The sequence below is a fragment of the Eulemur rufifrons genome, chromosome 1, assembly GCF_041146395.1.
Source record: "Eulemur rufifrons isolate Redbay chromosome 1, OSU_ERuf_1, whole genome shotgun sequence".
Taxonomy (NCBI): domain Eukaryota; kingdom Metazoa; phylum Chordata; class Mammalia; order Primates; family Lemuridae; genus Eulemur; species Eulemur rufifrons.
The window spans coordinates 86,756,900-86,783,354 of NC_090983.1; the positions used below are offsets into that span (position 1 = coordinate 86,756,900).

The following is a 26,455-nucleotide window of genomic DNA, read 5'->3' on the forward strand; positions in this document are numbered from 1 at the left end:
TGCATGGTGCAAGTGACTGCAGGGCTGCCTGAAGTTGAATTTGTACTAAATACCAGAAAACAGTCACTTGAGTTGTGCCTACACCTTTGATTTAGTGATTGTGTTTCTAAATGACTTTGCAATTGTAAGTGGTCATAACAAAGTGGGTCCTATCATTGTGCTTTGGCTTTTAGAGAACAGTCAACACTGACCAGTTATTCAGCTAATGATGAATGACAACTAGTTATTGAGAGTATAAATAACTACACACACATATACTCTTGTAGAGAGCTGCACAATGTCCCCATCCTCTAAAACTGTGGTGCCCAACCCAGTCTGCAGCCTGTTAGGGACAAGGCTGCAGAGCTCCGCTGCACCTCACCCCCGACATCCATCCATGGAAAAATTGTCTTCCATTAAACTTAGAAACTGGGGCGGGGCGGGGGGGGGGGGGGAGCACACAGCAGGAGGTGAGCAGCGGGCAGAGCTTCCTCTGTATTTACAGCTGCTCCCCATCATTCCCATCACCACCTGAGCTCCGCTGGTCCCTGGTGCCAAAAAGGTTGGGGACTGCTGCTTCATCACAATCTAAAGTTATAACCACCACATCCCACGGAGATTCACAGAATTATCGATGCAAAGTCTCAGTCATGACCGACAAAATAAGCAGTCCCACTTCTTAGGTGGTGTCTGCTGAGGCCTGAGAAAGGGAAATGAGATAGCAAGACCCACTTCCATGCAAATCCCCATAAATACAGAGAAGAGGAATTATAAGGAGAAACTCCTCCTGGGGGTGAAACCAAATGCTGTCCCCTCTAGTATAATACAATCCATGTGAGCGGTATTTATCGAGTACCTTCAACAGGTAAGGCTTTGACCAAGACATCAAGGCAGAACAAAGATAAATCAGACACTGTATCTCAGTTCTCAGAAGATGAGTATTTTCATTATCAGATATCTATACTTTTTACTTTTCCCCCATATCAAAAAATTACAGACCCAATCCTATTCACACTCTACTTTCCCATTTAAGATCACAAAACTAGAGATAGGCAGGATGGGTCTTTCCAAAAACCATGGCATCATTCTGAAAGATGATTTTGACAAGGGAGCATTCAAGCCCTTTCAGGGAGTATAGCTGGAGAGATTTACTGTGTGATTAGTGGAAGGGTGGGGATTTTTTAAAATCTGCTTTTTCATTTGATTCCCCTTCCTCTTCAAACAAGATAAACCGAGCTCAAAAGTGGAGTTCAATCTGATTTCTTGATTTTAATAAAATTCGTTTCCACCTAAATTCCTCTAGTGGCACATTCACCTTCACATTTAATGGATGATAATTTTGCAAAGAAAAGCCATTTTGGATAAAAGCTACACAGAATACAGCTAAACAAAGAAAGGAAAGGGCACACACATATACATACACACAGGGCCATTCCTCTAAAGAAAATAAATTTAGGGAACCCTTCTGCAACTGCTATGCTACCCAATTTAGAGACAGTATATAGCCAGCCCAAAAGATACATCAGCAAGCAATAAGACACAACAGTAAGCAATCAGAAACATCAGTGAGCAATAAGACACCACAGTCAGCAGTAAGACACACCAGGGAGAACATTTCTGAGCAATTACCACATGTCTCAATGCAGGAAGGGAGAATGAAAACCTTCGCTCAACTAGGAGTGGAGCCCTATAAAACTGAGCTCTCTCTCAGCTCAAGAGCCATTCCTGAGTTGACAAGAGGGGTCTGAGGACCACCAGCAGGGCCACAGATCGGGAAGAGGGCAGAAGAGCAGAGAGGGGCTGCTGCCAAACAAGAACTGCCCACTTAAGTCCTAGTCCTCGTCCTTCTTTCTGGCACCCTAATCCACAGACATGACAGATAGTTTAAAAAAGTGTTGGTTCATTGACAAGATATAAAGGACCCTCAAACTTCTGGGGGAAATGAAGGAGGATGTTCAACACATCTATATCCGTTCTGGCCAACAATATCTAAGGAAGGGATGCCCTTGCGTGTGAGTGCACACACATGTGCACAAACACACACACACACAGGGACCAGCTTTTACAAAAGTCATCCAAAGGAGGAGACCCTGAGACAGAGAACTTCCTTATCAGACAGATTATTAAATACCCTAGGAAACTGAGCTCTTCTCTGGAAGCCTTTAACAGTAGCATCTTTGTACAGACTCATTCTTTACAATAATTGAAGAGCAGAAGCAGGAGAAATGGAGCAAACACTCAGTCTCTTCTCTACATGGTGCTAGGAGGTCTCAAGCTGAGCTCAGGGGATTCCAGTACCAATGGTTCGCCTCTCTTAAGTACTATAAACTCAATAAACCTGTGAAACCACTTCCTTCCCAGAGATGCTATATAAAATACAGTCGTGTATCTTTGGAGGGTCAGGAAGAGTAACTGGTATTTCTGGGATGGTTGCGAGATGTCAGTTTCCTCTCCTTCCCTGCCCCCCAGTTTTTTCTGGGTCACAATCCATTTCTAGTCTGTCTCTCCCCCATAAGGCACCTATGCCTCAATCCTGCCCACCTTCGGAGCTTACCTTCCTGCAGGAAGCCCTCCACGGTCACCCCCACCTCACTGTGACCATGATTTGTGTTATCTTAGGAAAATATTAATAATACACATACCTAATCAACCAATTAAAGTTGTGAAGGTATAGACCACATCCTACACAACCCCGAAAAATGTAAACATATGAGAATGCAGTTAATTATTAAAAACATGATTCTAAATTTGCTATTTTCCCAAAAAAGGGAAAAAAAAAAAAACCACTCTGGTTCTTTAAATATTATTAAAAACACAGTACCAGTGGTACATTTAAAGGAGCCCCACTCAGAGCCAATGGCCTAGAGAATGTGCTCAAGAGATATTTGTTAACCGAAACTAGCTCGATATATACAGGACTAGGATCCCATCTGAAAGCAGCAGCCACCAAGTCCCTCCTATTTCATTCCAGGAGGACAACTCATGACACTGAGCCCTGCGACATGAAGCTCAGGTGCAAAAGTCTCTGTGGACCTGGCAACAAGTAGGACGGCCAGGGACAGCAGGATCTCACATCAGGGGAGAGGGGGACAGCAGGCATGTTTACATGGGACAGAGAGAGGGGGCATCAACATTGAAGACGGAACACCCCCCTCCCACCTCCGGAAACATGGCGCAGAACAGTGATGTAGCCAGACAGGACCTTTCCAGCAGCACTTTCTACTGGGCGCAGGGGTGGGGAGCGGACACTGGAGAGGCATGGCTTCCATTTATTAATGAGCAGCTCAACACAGTGGGAGGGTTTCTTGTCTAATTACAAAAGCTGTTGGAAGTGCAAGGAAGACAGAATTTATGGCCTAGATGACACTGCCTCTGTGTTGTAATTAAAAGTTATTTTTAATACCTTTATTTAGTTGGACGCTTTAGATTATTAGAAATATATTTTGCAATTTAAAACTTGCTAAAGGGCAAAGAACATAACAAAAAATAATACAACCAGTTTGCATAATGTGAAACAATTAAGTGTTTTGACATTGGGAGGAAAGGAAAAGAATGTCTCCCACTTAAGTCTGAATTTTTATAAGAGAGAGAGAAAGAAATAAGCTTAAAAGAATATGAAACTAGATTTCAAAAGTAACTCAGTCACTTACTTTACCCATTAACCAGAGTTTGGCTACCACCCACCCGAAGCACAGACAGCTTATTCACAATCATTCACCCAGAACACCTCATCCTAATCCTCAGGCTCTTTGTTTTGTCCTGGGTCCCCAGGAAACAGCGGTTACCCTAATAAGAGCAGTCCTGGCTCAAGCACAAAGACCCATGGGCTGACCCCAGGCAGTGTGGTGGGGGAGGGGGGTCTAAAGTGAACTGTGGACAATGACATGCTGCGTATAATTTGGGTTTTGTTTTTAATTGATTTGTCTGCTCTCATCCAATATTCTTGATTCAAGAAGGAGCCAGACAAAATGCGTTCCAGTGGGAATTGCATGGTAGTGCCCATGAATGGCCACAGAATCTGGCCAGGACTAGGCAAGGGCCACGTATCTCCTAAATGCCATCTCTAGAATTTATATTTCTCCATGTACACATGGGAGACATTTTCTGCAATGGTGGCTCTTCTTTAATAGGGAGGAGAGAATATATTTTTTGTAACACTTTTGAAATTGTCTGATGGGAGTCGGGAGGAGAAAGGAACTCTAAAAGGCATAAACTTCTTCAATAACCTCTATGCTTTATTTAATCCATGCTATGAATCTTCTCATTAGAAGAAAATTCCAGGAGCTCATTATGTTCAAATGTGTCACAGAAACTACTAGATATTTATACATCAAGATGAGACTATAAAAGCATTTTAACATCTGTTATTCAAAAATAAATTTAAACTTACCTTTACAACAGCCATACCAAGTTGACAGAATTTATGCTATAGGGGTATCAGTAAGAACCACTGTGCTCCTTTATCCTTTTCCTAGCCCAAAGCAGGGCTTGACTCTATGTCAGGACAGGGAATTCCCATTCTTACCTGCTACATTAACCTTCTCAAGTGCTACCAAGCTGGGAACAGCTGTGGTGGAGTTGGTTGAGTTTGTCCCTGTGCCGTTGACAACAAGATTGTCCACCTTCGACTCTAACTTGCCAATGCGCTGCAAAATGTTATCCAGTAACACAGCAAGGGTTTTCTTCAGATCTGTAAAAGAAAATGCAGACAATTTAAAAAAACTCTGGCCTCTGCATGCCTGTCTGGCTCAGTTTCCAACATGCAGGACAAAACTTCTCAAGTGGCTCAGAAGTGGCCCAAAAGATCTGTCCTAAAAAACCACATCTTAAAGGTGACAGCGGCCATCTTCAACTGGCTCAGACCCTACTAAACAAATCAGTCTGCTGCAGAACCCAAATGTGGCAAGGAGTGACATTATAAAACTACTTGCAGCTACCAGGCTGATAGAGCAAACTGTTGCTTAGCATCCTACTACAGCACTGTATTAAATTCCTCCTCCTCAGAGCACAGTGGTTTCTGACCCAGTGAATGACAAGCCAAAGCTGCAGCACGGTCCCAAAGCAGCCTGTGGATCAAATTCATTATTATTTTTAGTGTTGTGCACTCTATCATGTCCCAGTTTTTTTTTTTTTTTTTTTGAGAAGTGTTTATTTCTGTTGGTTACATATGGTAGTGCTTAATAAAAGCTACAGTCCCAGATTTCCAGGCATGCTGGATAACCTAGAGTTGGCTATAATCAGATTTAGAAAAATACTTAAAGAACTAGAGTCATTCATTTGCTCACAAATATTTATTAAACAATTACTATGTGCCACACATTATTCTAGATGCTGGGGATGTCCTCTCATGGTGCTTACATTTAAGAGTTTATTTCCTTCCCTAAACATCTGACTGTTCTTTTAAAGAGTAGTGCACTTCTCCCTGGATAAATTATAGGCAGTTGTCTTTAACCCTATGTAAGCATTTACTAAGTTTATAGACAAGACATCTGAGGGGGCGGGGTGGGGAGAAGGAGGAGATGAACTTAGACCCTGTCCCCTGGAAATTCATTATCGAAGATTGACTGACTTGTATATCAGAAAGACAGATGGGCAACAGGACAGCCTCCCAGGTGGACAGAATCCAGACCCATTTCTGAATTGGGAGTGGGCCGGGGAGAAGTGCATAGCGTGGGCAGTAGGACTGAGAAAAGCCCTGAGTTAAGACAAATGGGAAGTTGCCACCTTCCATTCTGCTGGAAACAGAGCAGATGCTGTGATCTGGCCAGGAAATACACACACACCTGGTCAATCCACCAACCTAGACCACCACCAACCAACCCCGGCAAAGGTGCATCCAGGCTGTCCAATTTTGCCTAGTGAAGAGAAACTCTTCTGAAAAGAAGCAGATATGCAATGCACATGGAAGTTTATGTTCTTAGTGGTTTATAGACAGCATCACTTAAGCAGACTAAAAACCATAAACAGAAACAAAAACCACATCTTTATCCTAAAAGTCTGGTTCTTGGAATATGACTCGTTCCAACAGCAAACATTTAGGCTCTTCAATAATGTTAAGATCTGTAGATCAAATACCTGACAAGGACCATTTTTTGCTCTTCAGTGTGTATCTTACCTACAGGTACACAGTATTGTAAATACTTTTAAATTTTCTGTACTTATGATGTTTTGATTTGTTAAAAACCTTCCTGGTTGGGCAGAGACTGACTGCCCCTTGGGTCTAACCAGTTCTTAAAAACAAAGGGCCTGGCCCCAGAAGCCAGTCTTTGACATGCAAACTAACCAACCCAAAGCCCAGTCTCTTGTGTCTGGCCCACATAGGGCAGAATATTCCTCTGCCTTAACCATCCCAGAGCCAGGTAACTAGGGACCGCCCCTATAGCCCAAAGCCCATGGGGATGGCTGATCCTAAACTGTCCAACCCCAGTAAAGGCTCTGGCCTAAAGCTCCCCTAGCTGTCTTCTGCCCTCTAGATCACCCTAGTGTCTTTCCCATGTGGCCCTGCATGGCATGCAGTGTCTGTTTCTAGGACCTGTGAGCACAATGTGAGTTTCTGTGTCTCCTCTTCTGTGAGCTGTGAGCTTCTGTGTCTCTCTTGTGGCCACATTTGACCAACCAACTCATAAAAGAATTACAAAACATACACAAGCTAGCTATTGCTTTGGTGAAATCAGGTTAAAACCATGATTGCAGCAAAGACAGTGGAAGGGAACTAATGTTCCTGAATGCCTGTTATTTGCCACTCACTCACATAGATAATCAAGTCTGTTTTATCTTTACATTCTCTCTGTGAGGTAGGTATGACTCCATTTTACAAGTGAGAAAACTGAGGTTCAAAGACATTAAGTAACATGCTGGTGGTTACAGAACTACTAACAATAAATCAGAATGAAGGCTTGCTCAGGTTTGCCCAATTCCCTGATGCCTCACTGGGGCCAGTCAGGAGTCAGAACTTGGGTAGAATAAAGAAACCAAGGGTGAATTTTAGAGTCTTTCATCCGTAACAGTGAGTGAGGGCCCAACTTTGGAGCCAGACGTCCTGGGCCTGAGTCCTGCCTCTCCATACCCATTTCCTTGTCTGTGAAAGAGTGATAAGACCAAGCCTCCCACTTCAGGGTAGTTGCCAGGACTTAGCAAGTTTGAACACTGCCTGACACGTAATAACCAATGCGTAACTGCCTGTTGAATAGATAAATAAAACAAAAGCTTCCTCTGGAAAATGCTGTCATCCTTTCTAACAAAATGTCTCCTTGGGTGTTGCAAAGCTTTATCATTTTCTGCAAAGGGTCACAAGATCACTCTCCTCGGGGGTGTGCAGTCCCATGGTCAGCATGACTCACAGTCTGTCACTGCACATGGTTAGCTGGCACGGACAGTGGGAGTCAGTCACCTGCTCTGCTCCGTCTCTGAGTCTACAGAATGAATCGATGGGCTCTCCAGAGTTCTGAAGATGGCCAGACACCAGCCACACAGGTGGGGCAGTCGTGCCAGCGAGACATGGCTACGTTCCACGTAAAGAAACACTCCTCACATACAGGAGATCAGGATCCATCATTTCCGGCCTCTCTGCCTGGAGCCTGTATCACCAGCCAACTAGAATCCGAATAGAATCTAGAATAGCACTGAACTATTATATTGGCAATTGTAGTTAATCAAAGAAGCCCTGGCCCTCCAATGTGAGTTAACTCAGGGTTTCTCAACCTTGGCACTATTGACACTTTGGGCCCAATAACTGCCATCATGGGGACTGCCCTGGGCATTGTAGGATGCTTGGCAGCATCCCTGGCCTCTATCCACTAAATGACAGTAGCAACTCCCCAGCTGTGACAACCAAAAATGTCTCCAGACATTGCCAAACATCCCTTGGGGGACAAAACTGCCTTCATTCGAGAACCACTGAATTAAGTACATTCTCTCACTGCCCCTTTGTGGAGATACTGAGCGGGAACGGTGGTAGAGGGGTTATGGGATAGGGACTGCAAGAGTGAGAAGCCTATCAGGAAACTTGCATTGCACATGACTTCTACCCACTGGAGGCACTTCTGCAAATACGCTGGGAAGTAGCAATGAGTGAAGTCTGCCTGTTTCCCCATGGGAGAGCTGACAGAAGACTGGCCCATGCTGATGGGCACTCAAGGGCTGTTAACCTTTTGGAACCATGTTAAAGGCAACAGAACTAGTGGACAGAGTCTGTGACTCATAGTCATTGGTGACAGCCATTGGTGGAGCACATCCTAGGTAGGGGACCAAGTTGTCACACTAACAACAAGAAGATATTCTCCCTCAATTCTCAAATTACATTCTGCTGGCAAGTGTGACCTACTATCTTTTCTTGAGCCCGTCTGACACAGATTGACCTTCTCCAACTCTGTGACATGGTGTGAATATAGGAATTCATGATGATGAGGAAGGACACTGATACTGGCCATCTCAACGACCACCCCAATTCCATCACCACCTACTGACCCTTTCCTATGTGCCAGCCACTGTGTACTTTACATAGATTAATCCTACCGAGACAGTATGAGGATTATTCCCATCCCACCTTACAGATGAATAAACCACAGCACATACAGGCTAAATGATTTGCCCCAGGTGATTGCAGACCCAGGACTGAAACCTAGACAGTCCGCTTCCAGAGCTGATGGCTCTGACTCACCATGCTCCACCACCTCTTAAGAACCGCCACAGACCTGCTCACCAGCAAGCGTCTCTGACCTGCCACTCCTGAACCCACTCATCAGGGATTAACCTCTGGGATTCTGCCATGTGTTTTTGTTAAATCATATCCCAACCACCCTCAAGACTCGCTGATGTCACTGTCCCATGGCAACTCTGTCCACCTGACCCAGTGTCACTAAACCTCAGCCAGCTGATATTGAGTGAGAGACTACCGGATATATCAAGTGATCCAAGATTTAAAAAAATTAAGAATCTGCCTTTCCATATCTTCTGCCTTAAAATGAAGACAGAATATAAATTTATCAAAAATCTTCGATTCTCTAGGCACTTTACCTGGATAAACATCTTTTCTCTTCCAATATGAAAGAAAAAAAAGTTCATTTTCAACTCAAGCAGCTATTTGAGTCACCACTTCAAAGCACTTCAACACAAAAAATACTGTTAATAAAACACACAAGGGCAAAGGTGATGTCAAGCCCATCTCTGTATTCTTATCAACTAAGCACATCACTAAGTATGTGTTATGTAAGCGAAAAAGTGAATGAATGAAACCAATGAACTATAGTCCTCCCACGAATAAGGCTGAGTGAATTATACCTTTTCAGGTGATGAAATTATTTCTCACCTTCATATTTTACAGTTAAACCTGTAAAAACTGTTAAAAATTTTATCACATTTAAAAAAAAAATAATGGACTGTATGTTTTAGTCTTAATGGTAACCCATTTTTCCAATAAGAACTGTACGCCAAAGAATAATTTCTATAGAGTTTAATTTTAAAAAGAGGGTGAAAATATTCCTCCAAATTCTAGTATGTTTTTATACCTATCACTGTGTTTTACAGTTATTATAGCAGTAAAACGTGTCCTCAGCAGGATTACGATTTTCAATTACTAATGAGCTTTTAAAATTTTGTTTGTGCTTCAAAGCCTTAGAAATAAAAATTTAATCCCAACATTACTACTGCAATTCTATGTTCTTAAAACTTACTGTACATGACAACAATGAGATCAAAGTAGTTGAAAACATTTAAAATGTCTCTCTGGGGAGAAAGCAAGCTTTGGTTTTTATCATGCCAGAGTTCTTTGATAAATGGTGAAATCAATTACGCTGCATTAGAACAGGTGCTCTGATAGCTTCTCTAAGTTTTCAATTTCAGGAAGCCATGACATCAGGGGGTCAGAAGGAGCTGACACGTCCTTGAGGAGGGCAGCCAAGGAGATGTCACTACCAGCCACATTTGCCTCCATAGCTGGAATCCAGGGAGAAGGGATCTCAGTAGAAGGCCCTGCTGGTGGAATAAGGGTTGCAGATCTATCAGTTCATGGTGCAAGACTGGGTGGTAAACCCTGATTTCTCAGATCAATCAATATTTGAGGAATTGTCAAGCAAGGCCATGCCTGGGGCCCATGCTGTCCCCCGCCCCATTTGCCCTGGGCCATGCTTCTGTTCTCAGCCTGCTGTACGTCAGACTCACCTTGTGGGTCACTGTTACCAGGCTGCATCTTCAGTGTGCTAAATCGAACCTGCAGAACCCAGCTGTCAAGGATTCTGGGCACAGCCAAGGTTGAGATCTACTCTGAAGGTGTGGCCGCCGTAATTCAATGGCACAGACCCAACTGCAGTGAGCAAAGACTCACATCCAAGCTGCCAAAAATAATTTATATCCGTGCTTGCTCCTAACTCAAATCCCTTCTCGCCGCGGCTGCCCCAAGAGGCGGAGCGTGAACAACAGAGCCGCAGAGCGGCTTCCTTTGCTGCTCTGGAGAAACTGGCGGAGACAAAGCGATAATGAGAAAGGAAGGCGCTAATGAAAGAAGAATTAACCTCAACCTCTTATTGCCATCGACTGCCAGGAATGTCAAGTTTCATCAATTATATATGTTTAAATTAATTTTAGGGCGACCTTTCCAAAGAAGGATGACACAGTCATAGTGATGACCAAAATATAGTCCATTCATTATGTACAAGGGCATTCAAAGCAGTGCTATTTATAGAAGAATAGTGTTATTTATTAACAGATAAGAACTGGAAACTACCCAAACGCCCAACAAAAAGATTACATTACATTATATCACCCACTCATGAGATAGAATAAATCACTAGATTGTAAACTCAGGGAGGGCAGAGACCAAGTCTGTCTTGTCATCTGTTTATTGCCACTAGCTATTAACATCAGGAGTTCAGTAAATACTTATTGAATAGATAAGTGAAAAAGGAGAAGCGTACAGCCATCAAAAATACCTAATGGCATGAGGACACACAATAAAGATGAGTTTAAAAAGCTGTATATAAAATATCCCAATTTTTAAAAATGTACATATGTGTGTGTATGTATGCACATACACACATACATACACATGGCTCTACCTGCAATAAAAAGGTGGAGGGACTGGAGGGAGATCAAAATTTATCAGTGGCAAGATCTGCCTTTGGGGTAAGGAGTATTTTTATTCTTCATTCTTCTTTATAATTCCTCAATTATACACAAAATTATACATGCTCTCTCTCAACCTTACATAAAAATTCACATTGCTTTCAAAATCACAAAGGCATTAAGTGCTATTTTAAACATACATACGGTACAGTGACTTCTACTCTCAGGACTCAAAGATACCGCCCACAAGTACCCGCCAGAAACATCTCAGTGACCCCCACTGCCTTATCTCATCTGAATTTAAAGCCAAATGGTAGATAATTCGCCTGCTTGCGCACTTACAAGTGTGTTTTTCACCCTGCAGTTGGTCAAGGGCAGCAGAGCCTGGACACAAAAGGGCACTGAACAATCATTACTGAAGTCAAAGAGCAGCTCAGATGCTCAAGACATCACCAACTAGCCTTCTCTCCTGGCTTAGGACTACGGATTTAAGCCATGACCAGAACTTGTACCTAGAAGTGAATGTTCTTCCTGGGGGGCTGCAGAGGGTGTCATTAGTATTTCAGAGAACTTCCCAGGCAGCAGAATTTGAGAAGATCATATCTAGGCCTGTTGATAACATCAAGTGCTTTACAGAATCTATAAATACCCAGAAATTTCCCACGACCCAGCCAGCTATGGAACAGGAACCGAGCATTTTAGTTTTTTTTTTTTTTAATAGAAGAGACAAGGACTAAGGTGCTAAGAGGTCAAGCCCAAAGTCACCCAAGGTCCCCACTGACGCCAGGGCCCACATCTGCCCGGTCAGGAAAGGGCAGCCTTGCACACTACTCCTTTCTGCTCCGCACCCCATACCAGAAACATCACCACCACCCATGCCCTGGTTAGATGCACAGGTGAGCCTGGATGCACCCAGCTCATCTTGCAGCCCACAGAGCAAAACCTTATCACCTTATCTTTTGAACATGGCAGTGACAATCACATCTCCTTGTTTGGGAGGGTGGTAGCAAGCCTGCCTTCCTCTAGAGCAAAGCCAATTTCCTCTCGTGTCTGCTCAGGCCCCATCCCCGTAAAAGCTGCACAAACAGGCTGCCGAAGCCCCGTGTTCACAAGTGACATCAGGTCTCCGTGGACAGTTTTGGTTGGGTGGTAACAGACACAGGTACACCCACGCCAGAGTCAGTGATAACTAATAGCAACAGATGTACTTTATTAATCTAAGTGCTTTAATAAACGTGTCATTTGTAATCCTTACAAGAAGCCTATGAGGTAAGTCATATATCCTCTGCTTCACAGAAGAGGAAGTAGGCTTTAAAAAGAGCAGTGACTTGCTCAATGTCCCACATCCAGTAAGGAGCGTGTCCCCTCCTCCCCCACCCCACACAGATACTCTGGAACTGCCTCCCAGGGTGAAAAATGGCCCCCACGTCAGGGTCACGCACAATAGCTGCTTGGAGCCTCTTGGATGCAGAGTCCACAGGGTATTTCTTCTCTCCTGCTTCACTAAATCCATTACTGTGATTTTCACATTAGTCCCAGCAGTCACAGAGTCCTCCTGGGGGGTGGCGGGGAGCTATTCATGTGTGGCTCCCACTATGTGCTAAGGCCTGGGGCACGGTGGGGAACACCACAGACCAGACTCCCAGAGTCCCTGCTCTTTAGAAGCTGACATTCTGAGTGGGAAAGAGATGATTAGCACATGCAACAAACATGCAATGCCAGGCAGCTTGAGTGTTAGTTAGCATGACAATGACGGTTAGGTCGGGCCCTCCTTCTGCAACAGAGAACAGAAGGAAAAGAGCAAACGAGGTGGAGGGAAGAGCAAAGGCAGAGGCTCAGAGATAGGAGAATGCTTAGCCACCTCCAACAGCCTCGTCCTAGAAGACAGCGGTGGTGCCAAGGCAGACGGGAGGCGTGCAGAGCTCTCTAGGGTGCCCGTGGTGGCACGAGAGGGAGGACAGGGTCACGTGGAGCTATGGCTGCCAGGGAAGGTGAGGAGCACCCTGAGCCTGAGACTCGAACCCCACATACGTGCATCCCCCTCCTCAGCCCAGACTTGAGGCAGGGGCACAGCATGAAAGAAAGGGTCTCGATGACAAGACAGTTGGAGAACGAGCCCCCTATTCTGATTTTACTCTTCCAGTCTAGAACACTCCTTAGACCTCTGGTCTGGGCCGGGTGTGCCTGTGAACTTGGCCTGGCTTTGATGAGGATGCTGGGGGGGTGGGGGGAGGGCGGACTCCACCACAGGACGGCTGGAAAAGCCCCAAAGCCGCAAAGAGGCCCATTTTTAGATTCCAAGTTTCTTAAAGCAGAAGCCCTTTCTTTAATCACACAGGCCACGTCAACGTAGAGTAACCGAGGCCGCCTCAGATGCACCAGACAGCCCAGCTATTTTCCTCCCTGCAGGTTTCAGTCCAGGAACAGTGTACTTCCCTCAAGGGCAGGGAATTTCTGCTTCACCAATGGTGGTTTTCCACATCACCCTACAAAAGCCCCAGCCCTCAAAAAAAAAAAAAACAGCCCCTTGATCATATTTGCAGAAACAGAGGCAAAAAGAAAAAAGTAAAAACACAAAACAAGACACCCTTTACAGGCCTGCATCTCTAATGAAATCCAACCCAGTTTTCTTCACGGGAGAGAGGGAAGGAAACACTTGCAAAAGCTCTTGTCTGGATCTCAGAACAGTACCTGGATCTGTAAAACAGGGCAGCTGCCACCCTTTCAGAGCAAGCTCTGGCAGCCCTACCTGGGGCTGACATCTCAGACACGAGACCCCAGGCAAAGGAGCGCCACTGGATGCCCAAAGCAGTTACCTCTCCACGGCTCCCCCGGTCTCCACCCACATCGTGTGTCTCCTTAAGGAAACAGGAGGGACCTTCCTTCCTTGTTTCTTACCTTCCCTCCTCCTGTGGAGATGGCAGTGGGACCACAGGGTAAGGTGGAGGCCAGGTTTACTCACAAGATCACCCATCCCCACCCCTCCCTCTGCCTCCCATCAACAGGGTCCACAGCCTGCAGGGCCCTGCCCGAGCTGCCCTCTTCCAGCCCTTGACAGCCCGCATGCTGCTCCTCCCTGTGTTCCAGCTGCAGCAGCCTCCATTCTGTCCCTGGAGTGCACACACTGGCCTTTGGGCCTGGCACACAGCACACCTTCTGCCTGGCAGGCACACTGTGCCTCAACCTCCCTCCTCCCACCCCGCCTGGCCACTCCTTGCTATCATTCAGGTTAAAAGACACCTAACCAAGAGAGGTCTCCTCTGACCTTCCAAGAATCCCCTCTCAGGTTTTGGTTTTGTTGTTTGCGGGTTTTTTTTGTTTTGTTTGTTTTTTTAATCACAGCCCCCTGTGTCATTTTTCTGTCTGGAATTTATTGCTATCTGACATTCTTTTGTTTATCATTTCTGCCCTCCAAAGAGAACACTGCATCCACCAGAGCAGAAGTGTGTCCATCTTTTTCCCACTGTACGCACAAAGCCTAGACAGCACAAGGCACACACCAGTCAACACAGACATTTCCCAAGTGCCAGGCTTGAAGGATACGAGCCAGTCAAGGGGTCAGGCCAGGCCTAAGCAGCTCAGGGAAGCAGGAGAAGGGTGAGCGAAAGCAGGCCCACAGAGCCTGGGGTCAGGGGGGAAGCAAGAGGCAGGCAGAGGGCCACACAGTGGGGGGCAGCTGAGAAGCTGAGAGCCCACGGCCACTTCAGCCTGAGCTGGTGGCCTTCTCAGGGCATGTCCTGGCCCAACAGAAGCAAGCAGGTGAGACACACCAGGGTTAACAAGATGTGGATGGACCACGACAGGGAGCCTCACCCTCGCCTCAGGTTTCCATCACTGTTCATCAGAGAACAGAAGTGGACGGGCAGTGCTGCTAGATAAGAGGTGATCGCTAGGGATCAGAATTTGGGTCAGGCTGTTAGAGACAGGGATCGATTCACCGCAGAAACAAGAACGGCATTGACGGCAGCGAGTGGCACCACTCGTGATGCAATTCCTGCGACATCACGGACAGGCGTGACCCTGGCCATGCCGAACTGCAGCGGGATCCGGCTCCACGTGGGCTTGGGAGGCCAGTGCCAGTGCACAGAAACGCCCTCCACACCCGAGAATGAACGCTCCCACCATCCACACAGGCTGCCTCGGAGACCGTCCAGGTACCACTTTTGAAATAACAAGTCCCCAAAGAAGTTCAGAAGGCTCTTTCAAATCACCACAAGGATGGGTGGGGGGCGTGGGAAGACACTCTTTGGAAGTTCTCCTGTTGTTGTTTGAGTGTCAAACTAACAGCTGACGTTGGGCACCTGACACTGGGCACCTGACCTGCAGAGCCCCACTCAAGCTTCACAGTCCTGGGCGAGGGGCACCGATGCCCCACTTTACAAGCAGTTTGTGCCTCCCAGACCCGGGCCATGCAGGCAGGATGTGGCAAAGCCAAACCAGCTGGCTCCAAACCACTACAGACCTCAGCCTGCCACTCAGAAGCAGCATTTCCAGAGGCCAGAGAAACGCTGCGTTTGCATGTACACCTGATGAAATGACGTCTTAAGTGAATCTCCAAATGCAGGGATGAAAGAGATTGCTCACACACACACACTCACACACACACAAATTTCCCACAGGTAAAAAGACTCACCCAGGGACTATCTAGGTCACGGTAAACATTTTGGGTAAAGGACCAGACAGTAGATATTTTAGGCTTTGCAGTCTCTATGGCAATTATTCAAACTCCGCTGTTTGTTGCAAAACACCCACAGACAATACGTGAACAAATGGTGCAGCTGTGTTCTGATAACATTTACAAAACAGGTACCAAGGAGAATTTGGCCCACAGGCCGTAGTTTGCTGACTCTGCCTTAGACCATAAGAGTCCTGGGAAATAGTTAAGTCAATGAGGAACACGATCAGACGAGTGTTTAGAATAACCTATGCTGACTGCCAGACGATGGACTCAGAATGGTTCAGAAGTTTCGTGAAATAACACTGGTATTATCATGTTTCTCTGTTTTGCATTCGTTATAAGCAAATGGCAGTGGCTGTATTCCAATAAAACTTTGTTACACACCCAGGCAGAGGTCTGAATCTGGCCCACAAGCCATAGTTTGCTGAATCCTGCTGCTTTAGGACCTCATGACAGAAATTCTAATAAATCAGCAATCATCTACAATCAGCTACTACAGTTCTTCAAATGCCTGCTATAGACACTGAAGACCCATTTATAGCGTACTGAAAGCCTCTGGTTCTACCAATATGGGGATGAGAGAAGCGATTTCTTTTCCCCCTATTAACTGGATTCATTCAAACCAGACACAAATCCCAGCCGTACAGGATCAACCCTTCACTGCACATGGGCTGCTTTGTGGCAGGAAAAGAGACTGGAAACCAGTGGTCCGTGCATCCTCATCACTGCCCTGGGAGCCAAGCTAAACCCCTGAACATCCTGCAGCCTCTGCATCATTGTCTGACATCAACTGCAGAGCTGACTGCCTGGCAGCGTTACTGACACTGACAGATTCCAGGGGAAGCACGTGGCACCAGAATGGCTCTCCAACTTTCTAGGACTGGCCCTGGACTATACCAACTCCTGGTATAATCCTCTTGCTCCATCCAAGTTGTTGTTGTCCAGAACTGGGAACAAGGGGGAAGGCAAGGCTGTCAAATTTGAAATAACAAAAACCAGTTATCTTCTTGAGACTATCCTTGAGAAGATGGTGCCAGGCAGTGCTTGCTGTTTCTATGCCTAGTGCAGCGGTTCTCTAAGGTGGCAGGGAGGGGGAAATGACTGTCCCACATCTGGAGACATCTTTGATTACAACTAGGGAGGTGCTACCAGCATCTAGTGGGTAGAGACCCCAGAGATGCTGCTAAAATCCTACTATGCACGAAAAGCCCCCACAGCAAGGACTGCATTTGGCTCACCCCAAAATATCAGTAGTACCAGGTAAGAAATTCGGCTTAGTGGGATTTGACCACATGAAGATCACAAATACCTCAAAGCAAATACCCACAGTCCAATTAAATTCCAGAAACTCAGCTCCAAAGACCACTTCGATTGATATGGGAAGGGGGAGAGAGCCCCCGTCTTATTTAAGCATGGCCAGCTTTCATTGACAATGAAAGGGACAAGATGACTCTCTTGGGGCCACCAGGTAGCCTCTCCCCATGCACCAGCCCAGAGAGGATATCTAAGTTGATTAGATAAAAGAGAAAACTAGCAGTGTGAGTCACGCGGGCTGGTGTGACCTGTTTGATTGTTTCTTTGTTGTTATTGAGAAGAACATTATTTTGCTAAGGTTCATCTATAAAAGGAGCACGTTGGAATAAATAATTTCTATAGTTTATTTGAGATGCAAAGTCCTAAGATTACTAGCACACAAGGTGGTTGAAATTCGAACATACTATTTTGGGGTTTTGGGTAACTTAAAAAAAAAAATATTTCTGTGAGGCTGAAAAGCTAAGAACAGATCACTGTCCTTTAGAATGTGGAGGAAGCCTTCCCAAAGCAGTACACAATAAAGACAGCCAAAACAACTAGAGAAACTCAAAGTCCACCAATTTGCCATCCGTGTGGGTTCTTCCTGCTCATGGAAAAGGTTTGAGAGACTAAGATAAACAAGAGGAGAAAACTACTGAGTGATTCACCTTTCCTACCAAAGCTATAACATGAAATGCATAAAATCAAGAACTTTAAAACAGCATCTGTGTTACCTGTCACATCATACACATTGGTAACATCAATGGTGACAATTGGTTTTACTTTTTTTCTGATAGTTTACATATACCACTGTGGAAATGTTACAGAAGATGTTAGTTAATGAATAACTTTAAAACGCACCCTTCCGGGCCAGGCATGGTGGCTCACACCTGTAATCCTAGCACTTTGGGAGGCTGAGGAGGGAGGATCACTTGAGGCCAGGAGTTCAAAAGCAGCCTGAGCAACAAAGACAGACTCCATCTCTACAAAAAGTTAGAAAAATTAGCAGGGCCTGGTGGTCACAGTTACTTGGGAGGCTGAGGCAGGAGGATCGCTTGAGCACAGGAGTTTGATGTTGTAGTGAGCTGTGATGACACCACTGCACTCTAGCCTGGGCAACAAAGTGAGACCCTGTCTCCAAAAACAAAACAAACAAACAAACAAAAAAAAAAACAACCCTCTGAAAAACTACCTAGTTGTTTTTCAGTGAGGGCTCTCAAAATGGAATCTCATTTTTTAAATCCATCAGATCAAAACAGGTTGCATTTTATTTAGACATATTCAAACCTAATACAGAGACACTTTGAAACGTTTGAATAGATTAAAAGCAGATGTGTGTGATCATGCAAATACTAAGCACTGAAAAAGAATTTCCACATTGTTCCTTAGAGGTAACCATCCTCTCCTTACAAATATATACACATAAATATATTTATTTTATATACAGAATTTTGAAAACCAAGTTTTTGGATTCCTTTCGAAAAGAAAGGACATATGTATAATAGAATATGATTTCTTGCATTTGAATTCAACCCATGCTGAACTGAAACTGTTGCCTTACATTTTCAGGAATCATTGTTTGAATTCTACATACTTCAGGGCACATTCCTTAATTGGAACAGCAACCTGTCTCGACCTCACCAATCTTTCTCAATCTCATTCTTGGATCTCATTTATATTATTTGTCTGAGACCACTGAAGCCTCAATGCAATGACTAGATTTACCACTGACCAATACCAAGTCATCTTCTACAGAGCAAGTCTGCTACGAGTACTCAGTGGCCACAGGAAAGCCGAGACGTAGATTCTTCAAAACATGGTATAATGCCATTTGCATATTTCATTTGCAATTTTGTAAGTATTTGTGTATACACATTTTGTGTGTGTATACAAAATATCAAAGATATACACTGAAATGTTAATCATGGCTACTGCCTGTAGTAGTAGACTTCTGTATGATTTCATTTTGCTTGTCTATGTCTTCCAACTTTTCCTATACTAAGCATAACTTTTGCTAAAAGAAAAATAAGTTACATTCCATATGTGTATCTTTTTTACTCTATATAACGTAAGAATTTAAGGCACCTAAGAAAAAAGCAACAAGTACAAAGATTTTTTCCAAAGTGAGGGCAATTAAAGATAACAGCAAAAAACAAGAGCAGTAAAACCCGAAGAAGCCAAAGGTTACAGCTATTAGCCTGCACATAAGCGCTGATGTCCTGTATATATTTATTGGCAGAAGGGAGGCACACGTTTGGCTCTAAATTTATTGGCTTCCACAGAACATTCCTCCCCACTCTCTAAGGAGTCTCACCTCACCCCCACCAGTCTTAATTAAGTTCTGTTTAGGGAAGGACAGTAAGAATGTTGGACATTCCCTGAACACACTCCCCTATGAGACCACACAGTCCCAGAACGTGCTCAGGGAGAAGGAGCTAGAGCAAACACAGCCAGGAGGGCACTAACCACATTGACCACTGCTCCTAGGGGAAAGTGTCCATGTGCACAAGGAGCTCAGAATCCCCAAAAAGGTATTGCTTTAACTTTCTAAAGGTGCCCCTCTGTGCGTCATTCACCACCCATGCAGCCAGTGGTGAGAGGTAGTCAATCCATGACACAACCAAGTTCTGGGAGCCTCTGGGGTCCCTTCAAGGCCACGGCACGCTCCAGCGCAGAGGCCCCGGTAGCACCGTGCTTACCGTAAGCTGTCATGACGCCAGCGTAGGGTCCGTCCACCACGTTCCTGTTTTCTTCCGCCAGAGCCTTGATGTACCTTTTGCTGAGGTCCAGGATCTGCTCGCGCAGCATGGAGCTGCTCTCGGGCTGCGTTCGCTGCTGGATGGTAAAATGCAGGAGCATCATACCCCAAATGAAGCCGAAAGTCACCAGGAAAAAGCCCAGCTTCTGAGAGGACAACTTCCACGGAGTAAACAGAGCCATCGCTCTCCGGTAACTTCACCTGCCCCGGGCTCTCAACGCGTAGAAGGTAGGCATGACCTCATGGTGCAGGCTGCATGGGCGAGTCCTCGGGCCTCACTCCGGCTCCTGGGTCAGCCAGTGTCCTTCCCTCGCTTCCATTCTGCTGTGAAGGAGGAGGAAAGTTAGCAAAGGGCTCATGGCAAACCACAGCACAACAAACCAGAAGCCACGTTTTCAGTTGCAGAGCTCTAAATAAAACGTCAACTCAGTTTAATTTGCTGGTTTGATACCTTAGGATTCCGGGATCTGTAAGCCCAGGGGAAATCTGGCTCGGTGACAAGAAGCCGAGCAAATACGGAGAAGGAAGCATGTACCTGTGTGTACAGGTGTAGTGGGGCTGTCCAGTCCCGACTGAGGTCAAAACAGGAAGCTTGTTTTGCAAAGTGGGGAGGAGACAAAGATATTTCGCTGGATGTCAGCAAAAACCCACGCGGAGGGTGGAGTCCTATCACCATCAGGCACTTTTGTACGTCTGTAACTTGAGCTTACAAAGTCATTATGTGCTTCTGGCAAGGATTAGGGCATGCAGCTGGCAAGGTGAGCGAGAAAGTGGATGCCCCCTCAGGGGTAATTAGACAAGGAAGGGGGAGAGAGTCCCCGTGTTATTTAAGCACGGCCAGCTTTCATTATCAGTGTTAGGGACAAGATGACTCTCCTGGGGCCACCAAGTAGCCTCTCTCCGTGCACCAGCACCGAGAGGACATGCCAGAGGTACAGCCAGTGGTCTTGCTGCTCCAGCTGTGGAATCGAAAACTCCACCTCACTGCTCAGCTGCAGGCTGCAGCTCAGGAACCGTGGGGCACCCAGCACGTAGCTTCCCCGTGGTTCTCACTTTCACTCCTGCCATGAGGCAAAATGAGACTGTGAAAGGCAGGGTAGTTTCAATTCTAATGCAGCCAGATCATATCTGACACCAGCACAGATCAGGCCACCCTTCCCAGTCAGGGCTTCCCAACAACCGGGGCCGAGCATGGATCGCAAGTGGTTCCCAGTATGCCCAGATTTCAACCCCTTCGGCCAGGGTGCTGGGCCCAGCAACCAGCCAGGCTTACACACAGCACCGTTGCTAAGCGCCACTCAAGGGAGAGGCTGAGCAGCGACCCCTTAACAAGGGGCTAATGCAAGACGTATTTCAGGGTGTACATATGTTTCAGTTCAAAGGATTCTTCTCTGCAAGAAGCCCAAGAGGAAATGGTGTAGGACCTTGGAGCCATTAGCTTTCAGAGTGTGCGGTATCTCAGATCTCTGTTGGTCTGCCTGTTTCCCCATGCCTATCAACGGAGCAATTAGTAGCTGGTTGTACAACTGATAATAAAAGTAAATGATAAATAAACTATAGCTATGTCCCAGGCATTGCGATAAACCCTTTTTTATACCTTAGCTCCCTAAATACCTATAAAAGCCCTATCTGGTAAGAAGTATTAATATGATCATCTTTGTCTTATAAGAAACAAGAGAAAATAAAGGCAGTAACTTGGCAAAGTCCAGCCGTGTGGCAGAGGAAGGATCATCTGCAAACCACGCCCCATGTCCCCTGGCCATCCCCGCTCCCTCAAGGGTCTGTTTGTATGTGGTCAAGAATGGTTTGCATATGCTTAGAAGGTTATGAGGAGCAACAAGGAAAAATATGTAACAGACATACCATGTAACCCCAAAAGCCTAAGACATTTACTATCAGGCCCTAAACAGAAAAGATTTGCCGACCTCTGAATACTAGGCCAGTGGTTCTCAAAGTGGGTAAACTCAGGAACAGCAGCATCCCCGTGAGAAATGCAAACTCTCAGGTCCCACCCCATACCTACGGAAGCAGCAACTCTGGGCCATGAGGCCCACAGTCTGTGCTTTAACAAGCCCTCTAGGTGATGCATGCATGGTTACGTTTTAGAGCCTCCGATCCAGACAGACAGACATTCCGTCGCTACAACACACCAACATGATGCCAATACGATGAGGCCCAATCTCCATCTCACACTACTTTAGAAATTCCTCTGCTCCATCACACCCTGTGCACCTGCTGGTCTGCTCATCACCACAAACCCCGCACGGCCTTCTTCAGGCATCTCCTCCCCCCGGCTCTCTCTCTTTTCTGTATTAGGGCGACAATCCAAACCCAGCCTGCTTCCCCAGCCCCAGACCCACCTGCTTCAGACCACTGTCCCATGGCTCCAGCCCGCAATGCTCCCTTCCCAGTCTGAAGTCTGACAGTGGAATACTATTCAGCCATGAAAAATAAACCCTGCCATTCACAGCAACACGGATGAATCTGGAGGACATCATGGTAAATGAAATGAGCCAGGCAGAGAAAGACACATACTGCACGATCCCACTCATATGTGGGAGCTAAAAAGTTAATCTCATAGACGTAGAGAGTGGAATAGTGGTTATCAGGGGACAGGGAGGGAAGGGCGGGGGGACAGGGAGAGCTTGGTCAACGGGTACAAAGCTGCAGTTAGTGTTCTGTTGCATCATAGCATGACTACAGTTAGTATATTTCAAAACAGCTACAAGAAAGGATTTTGAATGTTCTCACCACAAAGAAATAAGAATTGTTTAAGGTTAATGGATATGTTAATTACCCTAAATAGATCATTACACAACATATACATGTATCAAAACATCATACTGTATCACATAAATATGCATGATTAGTCTGTCAGTCATAAATTTAAGAAAATTTTTTGAAGGGGGAACAATAAATAAAGGAGTATCATGGGCTTAAAAGAGCAACAAACTCATCTGTCTACCTTAGATTGTTCACCACTTTCTATGTGGGACCCCATTACATCCTTTAAGGGACCCCACCCTCACTCCTTCTCAGAGAGACACACTCATCACAGGGGCACAATGGAGCATCTGCTAACCAGGAGACCCGCTCATCCAGGCACCACGGCAGGTCACTCGGCCCTTCTAAAGGCAGGCCAGCTGAACAGCACCTTCTGCAAGTACGTGCTGAGCACCTGCTGCCGTCAGGTACGGGAACTGAACAACGAGCAAGATGGAGTTCCCACCCCCGAGGGCCATCCCACTAACTAGGTGCGGCCCCCAATTCCTCAGGAAGTGGCTGCACTTCCTTTTTGATAACCCAGACTCATTAGTTCATCTACCCCAGGGCTGGAGGGACTTTCCCAGGGCAAATAGATGAGGTGCTCTACCAAGACAGACAGTCTTCTGCTCACTTGCCTTGACTGCTTCAGAAGAAAACATCCATCACCGGGGCAGGAATTACCTGTCCACTTTCAGACAGGAGGCCCCGCTCCACTTCCTCAACCAACCCCACAGAAGAGGCTGCTCAAAGGTGCAGAGTTTAAGCAAAAGGAAGGCCTAGGACCAGGAACTGAACAAGGCATTCATCAGAGAGTGGAAGGCTTTCCCACCTTCGCCTGGGACAGGGTCAGAACCACCTAGATGGTGCATTCCAGGGGCGAGAAGAGGGCCGGGAACCCCAGACTGGGTGAAATTATTCCAGCTTAGAGACGCAAATTCCCAGTAAAATTTCTAATTATAAGGAGTTCAAGTACAGTTCTGACTACTGAGGGCCTAGATTTTAAATGACTGCAGAACTGTCAGGAATGTCCTTTTCTATAGTGGAATCTAGAGTTTGAAATAACAGAAACCACATCAGCAGACACAAAGCACACGTAGAGAATGACCTTGTAATTCATGTCTATGAGGCCTATTAAGAAGACAGACTTTAAGACTTTTCCAAACCATTATTCAGGAGCCACCCCCATCTCCCACGGTAATAGGAGGATAATGAGGAGGAAACAGGACACCCATCCTCACGGAGAGTCTCGGTGCCATAAAAGGCCAATGATGATCTTCAGTAATAGACAGCCAATTAATGGAGAAGACCCAGACCAACAGCGATCAAAAAGTTATTGCTCAAGTGAACAGTCTGCGTGCCTCCAGACGCCCTAACAGCTGGGTCCTCTAGCTAAGTGCACAAAAGGCACTATAAAGTGGATCTCAGAAGACCTTGTTGCTAACCACAGTAATGATGGCCCAGGGCCACGACTTCATCAATTCACCCCCAGAAAGTAGTTGGCACCAAGTCTGGTTGCCATATTAACCACCCCGATGTACATCCCCTCTATCCGTCTACTTCCTAAAAGAGCAGCATTCACCTTCTTCCTTCCCACTCACTCCTCAACACAATAAAATCTGGCTTCCAGCTTTCCAGAAGTTGTCAAAGATCTTTGGCAAGGAAAGGCGTCAGTTCTTGTTAAAAAAAAAAAAAAAAAAAAAAAAAAAAAAAAAAAAAAAAAAAACAACAACAACAACAACAAAACAAACTAAACCATGAAAGCATGTTCGACATCATTAGTCATTAGCAAAAATGCAAATCAATACCACAATGAGATACCAACTTCATACCCATTAGGATGGCTATAACTTTAAAATACAAATAGGAACAAATGGTTGGTGAGGATGTGGAGAAGTTGGAACCCTCATACACTGTTGGTGGGAATGTAAAATGGTACAGCCAGTGTGGAAAACAGGCTGGCAGTTCCCCAAATAGGTAAACACAGAGTTACCATATGGCACAAACAATTATGCTCCTAGGAATTCTCCCAAGAGAAATGAAGCATGTGTCCAAACAAAAACTTGTACACAAAATGTTCACAGCAGCATTATTCATAATAGACAAAAAGCAAAACCACCCAAATGTCTATCGACTGAGGAATGGATATGTATGCAGTGAAATATTACTTGGCCATAAAAAGGAATGAAGAACTGTTATGCTACAGCACGGATGACCCTTGAGAACATCACGCTAAGTGAGAAAGACATTCACAAAAGACCACATGCTGCGCAATTCCATTTATATGCAATTCTAGAACAGGGAAATCCATAAAGGCAAAAAATACATTAGTAGTCACTTAGGGCTGGGGAGGTGGAGAGTGGGGGAATTGGGAGGGGGTAGCTAAGGCACTCAGGGTTTCTTTTAGGGGTAACAAAAATGTTTTAAAAATTGATTGTGGTGATGGTTGCATAATTCTGTGGATATAGTAAAAGCCATGGAGTTGTACATTTGAATGGGAGAATGGTAGGGTATGTGAACCATCTCTCGATAAAGCTGTTTTTTCTACCTCTGAAGCTGGGGGGAGGAGGAGGAGCTCTGCTTGGAGCAGGGGCATGAGCCCCATGGCCCCCTGCAGCCTCTTCCCTCCTCCCCACTACACAGCCAAGACCAGGCTGTGCCACACTAAGGGCTGGCCTGGGGCCTGGCGACCGAAGGAAATGACAGAGTAATCTGCCTCCAGGTCACCAGACATGGCTGCTCTTACAACCTCCAGATCATCCTCATAGGCCTCCCTGGAGATGGCTCCTGGCCCACCTTGTCTGGCAGATGCCGATTCCTCGACCCACCTGAGAACACTGGGAAGCAGCCCAGTTCCAATGCAGCAAGAACCAGCCTAATGAGGCAGTTTTTCCAGGTGGCCATCCATGTCTTGGAGGCCCCATTTCTCATACCAGGAGCTTCCTCTTCAGAGGATGAATTAAAGTAGAAATGCCCATCCCTTCAGAAGCAACGCCAGCCTCAAGCACCGAAATCTGGTCTTTTCCAACAGCCCCACAGGACGATGGCATCACAGCCCGCTGATGCCATTCAGGTGGGAGGGTGCTGCTCTAACTCAGGCCACAGACATCTTCTGTCCTCACCATGTACCACCTAACTACTTCATATCCCTCTGTAAACAGAGGATATTGGGCCCACCTTTAGCTGCATCCTGTGCGATAACATTCACGAATCCTACATCTCCTGTGTTTAGCCAGGTGACCTTAGGAAATCCCACCCTCATCTCCAGCCTCACAACTCCACGCTGCCTCCTACATAAAGCCTCCCCTGGCTCCCTGGACCGAGAAGAGCACCACCTGCTCAGAGTGCTCACTGCAGTTTGTGCTCCTTCTGAAGAGCTTCTCACCTACTCCCTATAGGATGAACCTGTTTCATCTCTCCTATGGGGTCCCTGGCCCCCAAAGACAAGAAATGCTGGCAATGGCCATGCCTTGCACAGAGTGGGCAGTCACTGAAGTGTCTGCTAGATCAAAGGACAGGATGGGGGAGATGAGACAAAGAGACACAGATGAGCAGCGACCTGGAAGACCTCCTTCTGCAGCCAGGCACAGGACGCTGGGCGTTCTGACACTACATCTGCACCTTACCTGTTGGAAGCTTTACCCCAAGATCTTGTCCCATACTAGTGAAAAGTCACTGTGCCCTTGAATAGGTGGGGTTAAACTAAAGTGGTATGGTGGCAGAGAGGTACTAACAGAGAAGAAAATGGGGGGCGGGGGGAAGCTCCAGAAAAGAATTCTAGAAGGGGATGGGCATTGAGACTATGGGAGCAAAAAGATGTTCCCCAAGACAAGGGATAGGAGGGGAAAAAGCAGGGCACCCTCCCTCGGAAGCCACTTGTCTCATCACCATATGCCGAGACGATCATAGGAAAGGACCCCAGAAAG

General features: G+C 45.9%; 1 protein-coding gene across 1 annotated transcript in view; it reads right to left on the bottom strand.

Moving 5' to 3' along the window:
* MGAT5 (alpha-1,6-mannosylglycoprotein 6-beta-N-acetylglucosaminyltransferase) overlaps positions 1–19,948 on the bottom strand; it is a 196,523-nt gene extending 176,575 nt beyond the window's left edge. Inside the window, exons 1-2 of the mRNA XM_069473322.1 lie at positions 19,708–19,948; positions 4,505–4,669 (exon numbers count right to left, since the gene is read on the bottom strand). Coding sequence (XP_069329423.1) covers positions 4,505–4,669; positions 19,708–19,948 — 406 coding nt within the window. The remainder of the gene's footprint in view (positions 1–4,504; positions 4,670–19,707) is intronic.
* Positions 19,949–26,455: the final 6,507 nt, after the last annotated feature.